Genomic DNA, 16778 nt, shown 5'->3' with positions numbered 1-16778 from the left:
AAATCCCCAGGATGAAGGAAGAAAATTTGATATGATGTAGTAGTATGATGTAGTAGTATTCTTTTTTCTATTTTTTAAAATATATTTATTTATTCCCTTTTGTTGCCCTTGTTTTTTTATTGTTGTACTTATTATTGTTATTAATGTTGTTGTTGGATAGGACAGAGAGAAATGGAGAGAGGAGGCGAAGACAGAGAGGGGAGAGAAAGATAGACACCTACAGATCTGCTTCACTGCCTGTGAAACAATTCCCCTGCAGGTGGGGAGCTGGGGGCTCAAACCGGGATCCTTAACCTGGTACTTGGACTTTGTGCCATGTATGCTTAACCCACTGTGCTACTGCCCAACTCCCTGTAGTAGAATTCTTTATGTGGGAAATACTCAGTTATGGTTCAAGTCAGCAAAGCACGTACTGTACTTTTATTCTAACTGTGGTTGAATTCTTTAGCAAGCGTTGATTGACACCTACTGTGTATGAGGTGTAAGTCTGTTCAGTTTAGAAGCAATGAAGACAATGTACATACCCTATCTGTTTCAAAACTTGGTCACCAGTGGGATCAAAAATGATCTTCTGTCTTGTGGAAGATTTGGGCAATTATAGGTAACTGAAATTGGTTTCAAACATACCAGTGATTGACATTTTTGACAAAAGATGTATGCTGTTGGTGTATAATTTTATTGTATTACAGTAAATTATATCAGAAGCTCAAGTAGCTCTACCTTCAGTGCAGTTTATGCAGCAGCACTTTGCTATTACCCTGTGCTGTGTGCTACCTTTAAGAAAAACCTCATGTTGCTTGAATCCATTCATTTTTCTCTGGAGACTCCTACCTGCAGTCAGACTGAGTTTGGACTTTGTGGCTAAGCAAGGCACACCTGTCCTACCTTCCCCCACATCCTGCCTTAGCTCTTCCTTTAGGTGTTTCCACAATCAAATCACCTGATGAATGCTACAGATGAAGGCATGGCTTAGGTCCCTGGACTGCTCCCTGCATGTCATAGCAGAACACACCTTGAGTAACTTGGTGAGCATTGAGCTGAAGATTTAGTACAGAGATATATCTGTCACAAGCCAAAAATACGGGGACTTTATGCAAGGCCGAAAGGGGAGCAGGGCCCTTTGACTTGTCACACAGGATTGGCCAGAAGATCAGAGTTGTTGTCCATGGAAAGTTGCAGAAGGAGAAGCCAAAAAGCCCCTTACAGCCCTTGCTGCCGCCCCGTGGCTTCCATGGAGTGGGCAACTGTGCTTGAATGTCTTCACTAAAGCCCTTGCTTTTCAGGGCTGAGGAAAATAAAACAGTCATTCCAGGTGAGAAACAGCCTGTTCTCATTGTGGTTTGTTAGTGTGCCCTGGGGCAGAGGGAGAAGCATGGTCTGGAATTTCTGGTCAGAAAGTTTCATGCAGGCTGGTTTCATCCAATGTAGTCTTTTCCTTTGTCACTCGGAGAAGTCCAGAATTCGGTGTGGCAGCCTGAACCATGTGGATGTGAGTGCCAAGAAGAGAAGCAAAACCTTCTAACAGGTCAAGGAGACCCAATATTTAGCATATTCCTTCCTTGACTGCTCTCTTTGATCTTGCTGGCCATCTCATTTAACCTTTCTTTGCTTTCCATTTCCAAAGTGACCTTTATTTAGTAAGGTCAAAGTCAGAGCTATCTACAGTGAGATGAATGTTTCAGTTTTATTTCTTCTTCCCATCTCTCACTTTTGATATGTATCTGTTGTGTTTCTTTTCTGTGTGTTATCTTCAATTTACTGTTCCAGAGTTTTAAATTTTAAATTTAAAATTTTTCCTATCAACATTAAATTGAATATAGACTTTAAACAATTTTTTCTTAGTGCTACATTATTTTTCTTCAGTTTTAGGGAAAGGAAAACATTCTTGGGAACTCATGATATATGAAGCACTTTATTCCCTTATGTCTAATTTTTTCCACAATCTGGGGAAAGACAAAGGATTCACTTTATAGAGCCCTGCCTATCGAAATGAAGAATTTGAGTTAATCTGTGTAGTGCTAGAAGAACATTCTCTTTTCTTTTTTTTTTAAACCTTTAAATTTATGTATTTTTGTGTGTAGTTTATATTGTAAGAAATTGGAGTACTATATGTACAGTATATGTAAATACATGTAATAAGAATATATGCTCCAGTTTTTCTACTTAACTGGTGTGGCATGAGCATAATAGTGTGGAGCCCTACTGGGGAGCATAGCAGGACTTTAGAAGTTGGGGGGCTTTTCTGCCCATAGGACCGTTATGAGAACACAGTGCATTGATGAGAGTTTAGCCCTGAGCCCATAAAAGGTAAACACTATTGTAATAATCTTTTTAGTAATTGGTGTGATTTCCTAAGAGTACTCATTTTGCTATACTTAATCTCTCCTTAGTAGATTTGAATGCTTACATAGATATTTAGGAAACTAAGTTGTACTTTTTCTGTTAAGTTAAAGATATGAGTTAAGGAAATGAATAGAGAAGAGAAAGAGAAAGGATGAAGTCAGGAGAAATTTTGCTTGTAACTCAGCAGAAATTCTTACTTTTTGTCATAGTTTTAATTTTTTTCTTTATTGGGTGGATTAATAATGTTTTATAGTCAACTGTAAATACAGTATTTTGTACATGCATAAGATTTCCCAGTATTCCACATAACAATACAACCTCCACTAAGTCCTCTGCCATCATGCAAAGACCTGAACCCTCCCCCCAACCCCAGAGTCTTTTACTTTGGTGAAATACACTAACTCCAGTCCAAGTTCTGCTTTGTGTTTTCTCTTCTAATCTTGCTTTTCAACAACTTCCTATGAGTGAGATCATCCCATATTCATCCTTCTGTTGCTGACTTATATCACTTAACATTATTCTTTCTAGCTCCATCAAGATGGGCTGAAAACGGTGAAATTACCACTTTTCAAAATTTTTTTAATATTTATTTATTTCCTTTTTGTTGCCCTTATTTTTTTTGTTGTAGTTCTTATTGTTGTTGTTATTGATGCCATTGTTGGGACAGGATAGAGAGAAATGGAGAGAGGAGGAGAAGACAGAGAGGGGGAGAGAAAGATAGACACCTGTAGACCTGCTTCACTGCCTGTGAAGCGACCCCCCTGCAGGTGGGGAGTCAGGGGCTAGAACCGGGATCCTTACGTCTGTCCTTGTGTTTTGTGCCACGTGCGCTTAACCCACTGTGCTACCGCCTGGCTCCCAAAATCACCATTTTTAATACCTGGTTAGTATTCCATTTTGTAATGTATACCACAGCTTACTTAGCCACTCGTCTGTTTTTGGACACCTGGGTTGCTTCCAGGTTTTGACTAATTTTTTAGTCTTGATTTGCAAGGTTTTTTCTTTTGTTGAGTTTGTACATATTTTTTTCTTTAGTAGAGGATTAATGTTTTTACAGTCAACAGTAAATACAATAGCTTGTACATGCAAAAAATTTCCCAGTTTTCCACATAACAATAAAACCCCCACTAGATCCTCTGCCGTACTGTTTCTTGACCTGAATTCTCCCACCCTCCCACCCTGGAGTCTTTTCCTTTGGCACAATATACCAACTCCAGTCCAGGTTCTGCTTAATGTTTTCTCTTCTGACATTGCTTTTCAACTTCTGCCTGAGAGTGAGATCATCCCATATTCATCCTCTGTTTCTGACTTATTTCACATAACATGATTTCTTCATGCTCCATCCAAGATGGGCTGAAAATGGTGAAATCACCATTTTTGATACCTGAGTAATATTCCATTGTATATATACACACCACTGCTTGCTCTGTTGTTGGACACCTGGGTTGCTTCCAGGTTTGGGCTATTACAAATTGTACTAATATGAACATGGGTATACACAAATCTTTTTGGATGAGTGTGTTGGGTTCCTTAGGCTATATCCCCAAGAGAGGAATTGTAGGGTCATAGGGTAGATTCATTTCTAGCCTTCTGAGTTCTCCAGACTGATCTCAACAGGGGTTGGACCAATTTACATTCCCACTTGAAGTGCAAATGCAGAGGGTTCCTTTGACTCCACAACCTCTCCAGCATTTTTTGCTGCTACCTTTTCTGATGAATAACATTCTCACAGAAGTAAAGTGGTATCACATTGTTGTCTTTATTTGCATTTCTCTGACAACCAATGACTTGGAGCATCTTTACATGTTTGTCGGCCTTTCAGACCTCTTCTGCAGTTCATATCCTATCCCCATTTTAGAATGGGGCCATTTGTTTTCTTGTTGAGTTTGGAAAGCTCTTTATATATTTTGGTTATTAACTTTTTGTCTGATGTATGGCATGTAAGATTTCCCATTCTGTGATGGTTCTCTTTGTTTCGATAGTGTTTTCTTTTGCTCTGCAGAAGCTTTTTAATTTGATGTAGTCCAATTGGTTTATTCTTGCTTTAGTCTTCTTTGTAATTGGATACATTTCTTTGAAGATGCTTTTAAAATTTATATAGAAATGAGTTCTGCCAATATTTTCCTCTAGGCGCTTGACAGTTTCTTGGTCTAACATCTAATTCCTTGATCCATTTGGAACTTACTTTTGTTGAAATGTAGTGGTTCAGTTTTATTCTTCTGCATGTCTCAACCCATTTTAATCAATACCATTTGTTGAAGAGACTCCCCTTTCTCCATTTAATAGTCTGGGCATCTTTGTCAAAATTAGATGTCCATGGGTGTAGGGACTTACTTCTGGAGTCTCAGTTCTATTCCACTGTTTAGAATGTCCATTATGTTTCAGAATTAAGCAGTTTTGATTAGCATGGCACTATAATACAGTGTGAGATCTGGGAGTGTGATACCTCCAGTTCGGTTCTTCTTAAGATTCTTTTGAACAATTCTAGTTCTTTTCTGCTTCCAGATAAGCATTTGTAGCTTATGTTCTGTTCTCCTAAAAAATTCAGCTGGGATTTTGATGGGGATAGCATTAAATGTGTATATGGCTCTGGGTAGTATATTCATTTTAATGATGTTAATTCTTCCAACCCATGAACATGGAATATCTTTCCACTTCTTTATGGCTTTTTCTATTTCCTTGATTAATGACTCATAATTTTCAGTATACAGGTCTTTCACTTCTTTTGTTAGTTTTATTTCTAGATATATTGTTGTTTTTGCTGCTATAGTAAAAGGAATTGATTTCTGGTTATTTTCTTCTGCTAATTAGTGTTTGCATAGAGTAATGCCACTGACTTTTGTATGTTAATTTTGTAGCCTGACACCTTACTGTATTGCCTGATGATTTTCAAAAGCTTCTTCCTGGATTCTTTAGGTTTTTCTATGTATAATATGATATCATCTGCAAATAGGGAGAGTTTGACTTCTTCTCTTCCAATTTGTATGCCTTTAATTCTTTACTGCTGCCTGATTGCTATGGCAAGAACTTCCAACCCTATGTTGAATAGTAATGGTGAGAGTGGGCAGCAGTGTCTAGTACCTGATCTGAGGGGAAATGCTTCTAGTTTTTCACCATTGAGTATGATGTTGGCTGTAGGTTTGCTATATATAGACTCCACTATCTTCAGGAATTTTCCATATATTCCCATTTTTTTCTGTTTTGATCCTGAAGGAATGTTGGATTTTGTCAAAGGTTTTCTCTGTATCTATTGATATGACCATGTGGTTTTTAATCTTGCTTTTGTTGATGTGATAGATCACATTAATTGATTTACATATATTAAACCAACCTTGCATGCCTGAGATAAACCCCACTTGGTTATGATAAACAATCTTTTTAATATACTGCTGTATCTGGTTGGCTAGAATTTTGTGTAATATCTTAGCATCTGTGTTCATCAGAGATATTGGTATGTAGTTTTCCTTTTTGGTTGTGTCCCTATCTGCTTTTGGAATCAAAGTGATTTTGGCTTCATAGAAGCTAGAATGGAGTATTCCTGTGTCTTCAATCTTCTTGTAGACTTTTAAAAGTAGAAGTATTACTTCTTCCTGAATTCTACATGAATTCTAAATGAATTTGTAGAATTCATTTGTAAAACCGTCTCATCCAGGACTTTTATTCCTGGGAAGGTTTTTGATAACTGTTTCAATTTCATTGATTGTGACTGGCCTGTTCATATTATCTAGTTCCTCTTTATTTAATTTTGGAAGTTCGAGAGTATTGAGGAGATCATCCATTTCTTCCAGGATCTCTAGCTTAGTGACATAGAGTTGTTCATAGAAGCCTCGCATGAAATATTGAATTTCTGAAGTGTCTGTTGTGATATCTCCTCTTTTCTTTACAATCCAATTTATTTGGGTCTTCTCCCTTTTTGGTTTTGTGAGTCTGGCTAAAAGTTTGTCATTTTTGTTCACTCTTTTGAAGAACCAACATTTACTTTTGTTGATCTTTTGTATGGTTTTGTTATTTTCAATATTATTTATTTCTGCCCTATCTTTAGTTATTTTTGTCCTCTGGTTGCTGTAGGGTTCTTTTGTTCTTCTTTTTCTAGGTCTTTAAGGTATGAAATTGGGTTATTTATTTGTACTTTTTCTTGATTCCTAAAGTGGGCTTGTATGGCTATGAACTTCCTTCTCAGTACTGCCTTAGCTGTGTTCCCAGTATTTTGATAGCTTGTATCTTCATTTTCATTGAACCTTCAAGACATTTTGATTTCATCTTTATTTCCTCTTTGACCCAGTAGCTGTTAATGAGTGTACTGTTGAGCGTTCACATTTTGGGACTATTACTAATCTTTTGCTGATTGTTAAGTGTTACTTTAATTCCTTATTTTAATTCCACTGTGGTCTGAGAAGATGCTTGGGATGATTTCAATGCTCTTGAATTGGCTGATGCTGTCTTTGTGGCCTAACATGTGGTCTGTCCTTGAGAATGACCCATGTGGACTTGAGTAGAATGTGTATTCAGTTTCTCGGGATAAATAACTCTGAAAATGTCCATTAGTTCTAGTTAACCTATTTCTTCATTTAGCTCCCTCATTTCTTTATTGATTTTCTGCCTAGATGATCTCTCAAGTTGAGAGAGTGGGGTGTTGAAGTCCCCTACTATTACTGTGTTGCTGTTAATATATTGCTGTTGTAGCTCTTTCAGTAGATGTTTGATGTATTTAGATGGCTTCTCATTGGGTGCATAGATGCTAATAATTGTTAAGCCCTTTTGATTGACTTCTTCTAGCGTTTGCCCTTCTTCCGTAGCCAATCAACAGCATCAGGTTGAGCCTGATGTAAAGTTTCGAGACCTCCTTTGAATCTGGAGAGGTGGCAGTCGTTGACTATGTGGGTCATAGTCTGTCTGTAGCCGCAGGGGCAGTTCAGGTCGTCTCTGGCTCCCCAGCGATGGAACATAGCAGCGCACTGGCCATGGCCTGTTCGATAGCGATTGAGGAGGGCCCAATCATAACGTACTAGGTCAAAGCCAGGTTGACGCTTGCAGGGGTCTGTGATGAGGTGTTTGTTCTTTACCTCAGCTGACTGCCAACTCTGTTTCCAAGAGTCTGGAACAGAGAAGTTCAGTGTAGGCGTAGGGGACCAGATTGGGTGACGAGACGTCAAGCGTTGGACAGGGTGGGCAAAGATATCCGCGTATATTGGCAGGTCCGGTCGAGCGTAGACGTGGGAAATGAACTTAGATGATGCCGCATCCCAACGAATATCTGGCGGGGTGATGTTGCTAAGAACTGGCAGCCATGGAACCGGGGTGGAACGGATGGTTCCAGAAATTATCCTCATGGAGGAATATAATTTGGAATTGACCAAGTGGACATGGGGGCTACAGAACCATACTGGGGCACAGTATTCTGCAGTGGAATAGCATAATGCCAGAGATGATGATCGTAGTGTGGAAGCGCTCGCGCCCCATGAGGAGCTGGCCAGTCTTGCAATGATGTGATTCCTCGTGCCCACCTTTGCTGCAGTTTTTATGAGATGTTCGTGAAATGACAGAGTGCGATCGAGAGTAACGCCAAGATAGACTGGCTGGGGTTCATGCCGGATTCTCGTATCGCCAAACTGCACATTAAGCTCACGCGAGGCCAAGGCATGGTGTAGATGGAAAACAGATGATACCGTTTTTGCAGTGCTAGGGATTAGTCGTCATTTTTTACAGTAATCAGATATCAGAGACATGTCTTTCGTGAGTGTTTCCTCGAGGATGTCGAACTTTGATGCCTGAGTTGCACAGCATATGTCATCGGCGTAGATGAACTTCCTTGAAGAAGGACTGATCCTGAGCATTAAGAAATGCCCATGCCTATGTTTTTTTAATTTTATTTATTTTAAAGTCTATCGTGTAAGATATGAGAATCACTGTTCCTGCCACTTTTTGTGGGCCATTGGCTTGTATGATAGTTTTCCATTCTTTGACTTTAAGTCTGTGTATGTGTTGTTGAGTTAGGTGGGTTTCCTGCAGACAACATATTGTTAGGTTGTTTTTTTGATGCATCTTTCTATTCTGTGCCTTTTAATAGGTGAATTAAGACCACTGACATTTATTGATATCAAAGATTAAATATATTTTAACATCGTTCTTGTAGATTGAAGATATTTTAACAACGATCTTGTAGATTTGTTGAGTGTTCTGATATATGGCATATTTATGGTGATATGACCTTTCAGGGCAGGCCTGGTGATAGTTGATTCTTTCAACTGTTGCTTCTCTGAGAAGGTTTTTATGCCTCCATCTAGTCTGAATGACAGTCTAGCAGGATACAGTAGTCTTGGTTGAAAGGCCTTCTCATTTAGTGCTTGATAGATATCTTGCCATTCTCTTCTGACCTGTAGGGTTTGTGTGGAGAAGTCTGCTGCTAATCTTATGGGTTTTCCTCTGTAGGTGACTCTTTGTTTTTTCTCTTTCAGCCTTCAGGATCCTCTCCTTTATCCTTATTCCTTTCCATTCTAAATATGATGTGTCTCCATGCCTTTAAGTCTGGGTTAATTCTGTTTGGGACTCTCTGGGCTTCTTGAACCTAATTGTCTTTGATGTTGTCTAGACTAGAGAAGTTCTCAGCTACTATGTCCTGAAGAATGCTTTCTTCCCCTCCCTCTCTTTTTTCCTCTGGCAAGCCAATAATGAGTATATTATTTCTTTTGAAGTCACCCCACAGGTCTCTGTTGTTGTTTTCAGTATCTCTTAATCTCTTTTTGAGATCTCTTACTTCTTTTTCAGTTGTCTCTAATTTGTCTTTGATCTTGCTAATTCTGTCTTCAGCCTCATTTATTCTATTCTCTCTCCCCTCTACTGTTTTCTGGAGTTCATCTATTTTGTTACTTTGTTCTGATGTTTTAGCTTTCTCAGCTATTTGTGTTCTTAGCTCAGCTATTTCAGCTTTCAGCTCTCTAATATCCTTGAGATGATTAGTGTTTTCTTCCAGCATCTCATTAGTCGTTTCTGCATTTCTGATGGCAGTTCTTTCAAACTCTTTTCTCTCTCATGTGACTATTTTCTTAACTAGTGTTTGGATGTTGACCTCAATATTTTGTGGTTCAACCTTTGGGGGTCTGTTAGCTGGGCTTGTGTTCTAGTTTGTTTCTTCAATATTTCTTCTTTTTGGTTTAACCATTCTATATAGTATGTTATGAGGTCCCTCTCTCAGTACTATTCAAATTACTGATCACTCTTGCCTGGATTGACTTGTGTCTAAGTAAGATACTTAAAGAGTTCACAGTTGTGGAAATTAACAGTTCTGTCAATATTTTTTCAGTCCCTGAGTTGGAGCACAGGCTGTTAAAGCTTCTTTTGTTCTTTTCCTTCCAGTAGACTATGGAAGCCTGAGGCCTTTTAAACTATAAGTAAGCTTCTTTACTTAATCACTCCTGACCAAGAGATAAATCAGGGTGGGGCAGATATAGCACATTGTTATACAAAAAGACTTTCACTCTCCAAGGATCCAATGCTCTGGGCTCAATTCAGCTTCTCTGCTAAGCTGGGCAGCATTGCTTGGCCTTCTGAGTTTCTAAACAAGTGCTGTGTATAATCTGTAGGTTCTGAGGCAATTATTCACCATATTATCTTCAGGAGAACAATGTGGAAAGGCACCCACTATACAGCCCCACTGCTAGGCAACCAACTCTTCTCCTGAGTTTTCTGGTCAGTATTTTGTTCCCAGATGTCATACAGGGCCTCCCCTCTGCTGCTCCAGCCTCTGAGGGCAGTAGCAATGGAGACTCACAGTTGTATATGGTGAGTCTTAGAGAAGTCATTTCCTCCCTTCAGCAGTCTTTTTGTTGGTAAAACAGACTGGAGATGGTGCCTCAACTGGTAAACTGACAGACTGTACCAGCTTCTCAATCTCTCCTTAGGCTCCTCTCTGTCCACAAGTCCCACATGTTTGCAGTTACCAGTGATTCAGTGGGTTTCTGAATTCATTCTAGTCCTACTGTATTGTGGTCTCAGGTGATCTCCTTTGCTATCATTTTCTCATTTCTGATGATAATACTTTAAAACTCTTTCCTCACTCCTGTTCCTTATGCCTCAGTTAGTGTTTGAATGTTGTCCTCATTCTTATTTGCTTCTACTTTGGGGGGATTTTATCTGGGCTTTTGTTCATTTCTTCCTTTTTACCATTGTATATAGTGTTTTATGAGGTCCTCCTCTCAATACTTTGCAATCCAGTGATCACTGTTGTCTAGATTGACTTGTGTCTTGAAAGGTAGTTAAAGAGTTTATAATTGTGGAAATTAACAATTGTTTCAGTGTTATCTCAGTCCCTCAGTTGAACCACAGTGGCTGTCAAACCATCTTATGTTCTTTTTTTTCCCCTGAGGTTATGGGAGCCTGAGGGCCTTTTAACTATAAGCAAGTTTTTTTAGCATTATCACTCAGTTGCATTTGGTGAGTCTTAGAAGGGTCTCTCCTCCCTTAAGCAGTGTTTTTGTTGGTAAAAACAGACTGGAGGTGGTGGCTCAACTTGCTGGACTGTTACCAGCTGCTCTCATGTAGATATGGACTTTGGCTACAGGAATCTCTCCCAAACAGCTATGATGGGCCTAGATCTCGAATAAATCCCTCTCTGCATTGTCACTGGTCATCTCTATCAGGAACAACACAATAGACCCCTTTGTGGGGCCCTATAGGAACTTACCCTCAACTTGGATCAACATCGTTAGAGAATGTTCCATCCTCCAAAGGGAGGCTGGACAACATACTCTATGTTACACCTGAGGAACATGGGTCCTGGTATTGGGGAAGCTTGGAACATTCCTACTCATGACCACAAATGTGAGCTCAGATCTATAGGGATGCAGAGATCACATAGGCTCCTAAGCTGAATATGGGCCCCAGATCACATCAAATCGCTGGGGTTTATATTCAACAATGTTTATATCCCTTTCCCATATTAGGGAGCTACTCTCTTCCCTGATCCAGCTTTATGCTCCTTTTTCCATCCATGACATCATCTCCACTAGGATCCACCTGCATATCAGATTTCAGGCTCAGGGAAAAGCAAACAACAAAAAACAGTATAGCCACAGGCCCTTTGGAATATAACTAAAATATGCCTACTAGCTATCTACAAAATAGAACCCCCCCCAACTCTTCATCTCCACTATTCCAGCCTTTAGGCTCATGATTAATCAACAATTTGTTTGGCTTTGTATGTTAAATCTCTTTCAGCGACCAGGTTCCTGATGCTAGCATGATGCCAACTAGACTTCCCTGGACAGACAACCCCACCAATGTGTCCTGGAGCTCCAGTTCCCCAGAACCCCACCCCACTAGGGAAAGAGAGAGGCAGGGTGGGAGTATGGATCTATCTGTTACTGCCCATGTTCAGCGGGGAAGCAATTACATAAGTCAGACTTTCCACTTTCTGCATCCCAAAATGACCTTGTGTCTATACTGCCAGAGGGTTAAAGAATAGGAAAGATGTCAAGAGAGGTGATCGGATATGGAGTTCTGGTGGTGAGAATTGTTTGGAGTTGAACCCCTCTCATCCTATGGTCTTGTGAGTGTTTCCTTTTTATAAATAAAAAAAAGAAAGGAAAAGAAAAAGAAACAGAACCAACAAAATAACTCACTTGGGTAGTTTGCTACTTTGGCATGTGTGTGACCCACATTCAAGCATGACCCATCCTGCATATTGGCTTCTTTCATTTTCTTTCTCAACCTGTCTGTCTCTACCTAAAAATCAAAAATAAAAGCAAATAATATTAAATGCTTAAGATAATGTTTGTAAGATAAAAGTTAATATATACCCCCTCATGTTGCTGGGCTAAGAGACATCCTCTAAAGGGTCCTTAGAAAGGGTTAAGTTGTTCTACTTTATATCTTAACTCTTTTTTAGCCACCAGGTTCCAGATGATACAGTGATGCCAACCTGACTTCCCTGGGCAGACAACTCTACCCAGTGTCCTAGAGCCCCAGTTCCCCAGATCCCTACCCACTGGGAAAAGAGAGAGACAGGCTGGGACTATGGATCGACCTGCCAATGTTCATGTTCAGCGTGGAAGCCATTACTGAAGCAGATGTTCCACCTTCTGCACCCTGTAATGATCCTGGGTTCATACTCACAGAGGGATAAATAATAGGAGAGCTTTCAAGAGGGGATTGGATACGGAGTTCTGATGGTGGGAATTGTGTATAATTGTACCCCTCCTAACCTATAGTACCTATAGGCTTTTCCATATATCCACAATGACCCTGGGTCCATACTCCCATGGAATTAAAGAACAGGAAAACTATTAGGGGTGGGGATATGGATCTCTGGTGGTGGGAATTGTTTCCCTTTATCCTATAATCTTGTCAGTGTTTCCATTTTATAAATACATAAATTTAAAATATAAAAATAAAGGCATTGTTTGACTTAAAAATATAAAAAGAGGGTTATTGTGGAGAGGGGCATCTCTGTAGGAAGGCCTATGGTTTTACAACTTCAGCCCCTCCTGACTCTCAAGATACTGTTGATTGTGGACAATGGACTGAATCTCTTCACTGAATTTTGTAGTGACAGTAGGACAGTCTAGTTAAAAGCCTACTATCAACAAACTTCTTTTCAAATAATGACCTCTTCTTTTCAAATAATGCCGGGCTAGCGTGGGGGTGCCTCTTCCCCAGCACATACTCTCTGGGTTGGAGAGAACGCAACTGGAGCCAGCCTGGGCTGCTACTCACTCAGGGATGCAAGGGAGATGACTCATGAATGGAGCTCATGGCAGCGAGGCAATATGATTCTTTATTGATCAGAGAGCCCAGGGTTTTAAAAGTCAGACCAGGAAGTGGCAAATCAGAAACAGAAATGGCTTGACATGGTTTGGAAAGGGGCGGAGAAAGGCAAAAGGGTCTGGGAAAGGCAGGAACTTCCTTAGCAACTGTTGCGAGGGTTTTAACTGGTAGGATTAATAATACCCTGCAAGCAGGGAGGGTCTTGAGGGTTAAAAGAAGATAGATCAAAGGAATGGAATGGGTGGGGATCTTTCAGGCAAAACAATGATTATGTAGATAGGCCATAGTATCAGGAATGCAAGGTGCTTTGTGAGGCAGGGAGTCTGATAAGACGAGAGGATGGATGTCCCCTCAAGGCAAGCCCTGCCAAGCTCAACCACATCCTCACAATTTCCCAACATCTCTCCCTTTCTTTTTATCTAATGGCCATAGTATCAGGAATGCAGGCTGCTTTGTGAGGCAGGGTGCCTGATAAGACAGGACAAACCTTTGGGGTTACTCCTGTCCCTCCTTGCTCAACCTCTCAGAGAGAAAGAGACTGACAGGATAGATGCACTCTTCAGGTCAAGCCCTGCCAGGCTCTACCACATCCTCACAATTTCCCAATAAGACTTGTCTAACTACTATTCCTGCTTCTAGGACCTTTTTGCCTCACTCATTCTTGCCTCCTCTCACTGCCAGGATCTAAGTGCTGTCACTCCTCAGGACATGGACAGTTTGTACAGTGGATATGGACAGTTTGTACAGTGGAAGTGGACCTTCATCATGGCCCTGGAATTCAGGAGTCCTGGCCTGCTATACCCAGTTGCCTTAGTTATTTCTTGATATTGTGAAGTCCTGCAGATGGTGTTGTCAGTTGTAACAGGAAGCAGGGGAGTTCAATCCCTTCAGTGGGAATTCCTGGACTGAGGACTGAGTTAACCCTCAAATCCTTAGGGGTTTGAATTTGCTGTGCATGGTACTGGGAGCAAATTAGGAAAGAGCATTACTTTGCTTTTTACCTTGAGATTGTGTCCCCAGTAAAAACAAAACAAAACAAAACAAAAAACCCACAAGAGCAATAAAACAGATCAGATCCCCACCCCAGTCTGGAACTTCTCCTGTAATTTAGAATGGGCTATCCTGGGAACTTTAACTAATTACAACTTGTTTCCAATAAAACCATTCTGAATCCAAACACTGGACTTACAAAGGAAGATTTATAACACAGTGACAGCTTATCAGCAGAGTTATCATTAATAATTGTCATTAATAAGCAGTAGGATCATTCATTAATTATAGTAATCTTATCAAGTACTTAATAGTTGCTGGCATGTAATAACCTTCAGTAAATATTATCTGTTATTGCTACCACCACTGGCATTTTTAGGATGGAAAGTATCATGCTTGTTATACTTATGCTCATAAGTAGGACTTACTTTAAAAGTACAATAAAGACTTGATTGAGCTTAAATAGATGAAGTAGTAGCTTCATATTGCTGATAGAACACTTAGAAATGTTGGGAATATTTACAGACACCCAAGAGGAATAATGGACCAGGCCAACATTGACTTTGATTAGAGACATACCAAAAATTTAAAAACTGTCACAATGAAATTAAAGATAGTGTCTCTGAACACAAGGAGAAGTTTTTTCAGACATCCAATAGTCCAACATATATTAAGAACTTAATATCTGTCATGCTCTGTGTTGTTCAGAGAAAGAAATTGTTGTATGTAGTCTTTTAAAATAAATGACCGGTAAAATAGAGTCCAAAGTAGGGCAAAGAGAGTCTTAGAATTGTGGGAGAATACCCTGTGTTCACAGGACTATAGCTAGAAAATTGCTTTGCCTTTACTTTTAACCCTTAAAGGGCAATCTAAAAATAAACAAGACAAAATCCTTCAGATCCTTTGGTTCTAGATAAAAATAAATTAATTAATTAAAAAACACACAATTCTATTGGAGCTAATTAACCAGGCTAGTATCACCATGTTATATTTGAATCCAGGCAACTGAATTCTGAATATACCTTGACCTGGTATATTGAACTTGAGTTCCTGAACCCAAATGAGGAACATAAATGGACCAGTGGATATGGCCTCTGTTCTCAAAGACATAAGTCTGTGTTGGGTTCATGATGACTTATGATGCATGGGAAGCACTTATGGCTCAGTGTCTTTAAGTGACTTTATGTAAGCTGAATATTGCTTCTTTCCTTCATTGTACTCCTCTTTTCTCAAGATGTTTTCTCCTTCTTACTGGCTAGACATTTATTCTAAAATCAAGTATCCCTGTGCTTCTGTTTTCTCTATGCTGCTTGCATAGAGATTTCCCTTGATATGTTAAAAAAAATGAATAAAGTCAAGTCTGCTTCTCTAGGTCATTTTTGAATATATGTTACGAAGTTTAATTCTCAGGATCAAATTCCCTGCTTGACAGTATAGTTATAATTTTGTTTTACTGGTTTCTCTTGCAACTGTTCAGCAGTAGCTATTGTGCTGCCCTGACTCCCCCTCCCCTCAAATGCTATAAATTTGAAAAAAATATTTAAAACTTTAAAAGAATTTAGTAAGGTATGAATTAATTGTTGGCAATTCATTCTTGCTAAAAGAGAGGCTATGTTATCTCCAAATTATGTAGACTTGCAGTTAACTTAATTTCAGCAGCTTTTTTATTAGCAGATTTTTTCCTTCCCTATAGAATGATATAGCAGCTTATTTCCCATCTGATAAGCAACATTCTTTTAATTTACCAAAATACATTGTTTGAAACATACTTTGATAAAAATCTGTGTGGAAAACTTTCTGTTGATCATGGGGAGGGCAGTATTTGTTAACTCTCAAAACCTACAGTACGGCCTGACCTCCTTCAAAGTATTTTGGTCTTTCATTTCAGCCACAATTACAAGTTCATCCGAAAACGATGACCGGAGTGGCTCCAGTTTGGAATGGAATAAAGACGGAAACCTCAGGTTAGGGATACAGAAAGGAGTGCTTCATGATCGCAGGGCAGATAATTGCTCCCCAGTGGCAGAAGAGGAACCCACGGGACCAACGGAAAGTTTGCTGCCCAAAGCTGAAACCTCAGTTGGAGAGGGTCCAGTCCCTTATTCTCAGAGCTCCAACTCACTAATAATGCCACGGCCCAACTCTGTTGCAGGTAAGGCCATACCTTCCCTGGATGCTTTCTGTCACTCAGTCTGAAGTATTCTGAGATCACTTTTATAATCATGGATGAGGCACTTCACCTTCTAGGCCTCAGTTCACTCATATGTGCACTTGATAGGGTTTCACTTAACAGCCTTTAAGTTATCCTATTCCGATAGGGATGCACAGATTAAAGCAAGTGGTGGGGGACTGGGCAGTGGCACCCCTGGTAGAGCATGACACATTACAGTGTTCAGGGATCCTTGTTCAAGCTCCTGCCTCTCACCTGCAGAGGAGAACCTTCACAAGTGGTGATGCAGTACTTTAGGTTTCTCTCTCTTCCTCTCTCTCTCTACCTCTTCCCTCTCGATTGCTCTCTGTCTCTATCCAATAAATAAATACATACATAACTATCAAAAAAACAAGCAGTGGGAGTGGGAGCTTTTACATAAGGAAATGAAACTAGGCTAGATAGGCCTTATCAAGAGGTTACTGCAGAAGCTTGTGACTGCTGTTCATTGATTGGTCAGTGGGTAGTCACTCAG

The 16778-nt window shown here is 39.8% G+C and overlaps 1 protein-coding gene across 15 annotated transcripts in view; it reads left to right on the top strand.

Annotated features, from left to right (window-relative positions):
• TANC1 (tetratricopeptide repeat, ankyrin repeat and coiled-coil containing 1) overlaps nucleotides 1–16778 on the top strand; it is a 344685-nt gene that overhangs the window by 239880 nt on the left and 88027 nt on the right. For 14 of the 15 annotated variants that reach the window (XM_060177864.1, XM_060177859.1, XM_060177863.1 and 11 more), the window contains one exon: nucleotides 15983–16246. In XM_060177864.1, coding sequence (XP_060033847.1) covers nucleotides 15983–16246 — 264 coding nt within the window. Of the gene's footprint in view, nucleotides 1–1116; nucleotides 1313–15982; nucleotides 16247–16778 lie in introns of those variants that run through there. The other variant, XM_060177867.1, reaches the window with a different exon arrangement.

This window comes from Erinaceus europaeus, chromosome 18 (genome assembly GCF_950295315.1).
Source record: "Erinaceus europaeus chromosome 18, mEriEur2.1, whole genome shotgun sequence".
Taxonomy (NCBI): domain Eukaryota; kingdom Metazoa; phylum Chordata; class Mammalia; order Eulipotyphla; family Erinaceidae; genus Erinaceus; species Erinaceus europaeus.
Note: the sequence above shows the minus strand (reverse complement) of the source record. Positions and strands in the feature narration are given on the sequence as shown.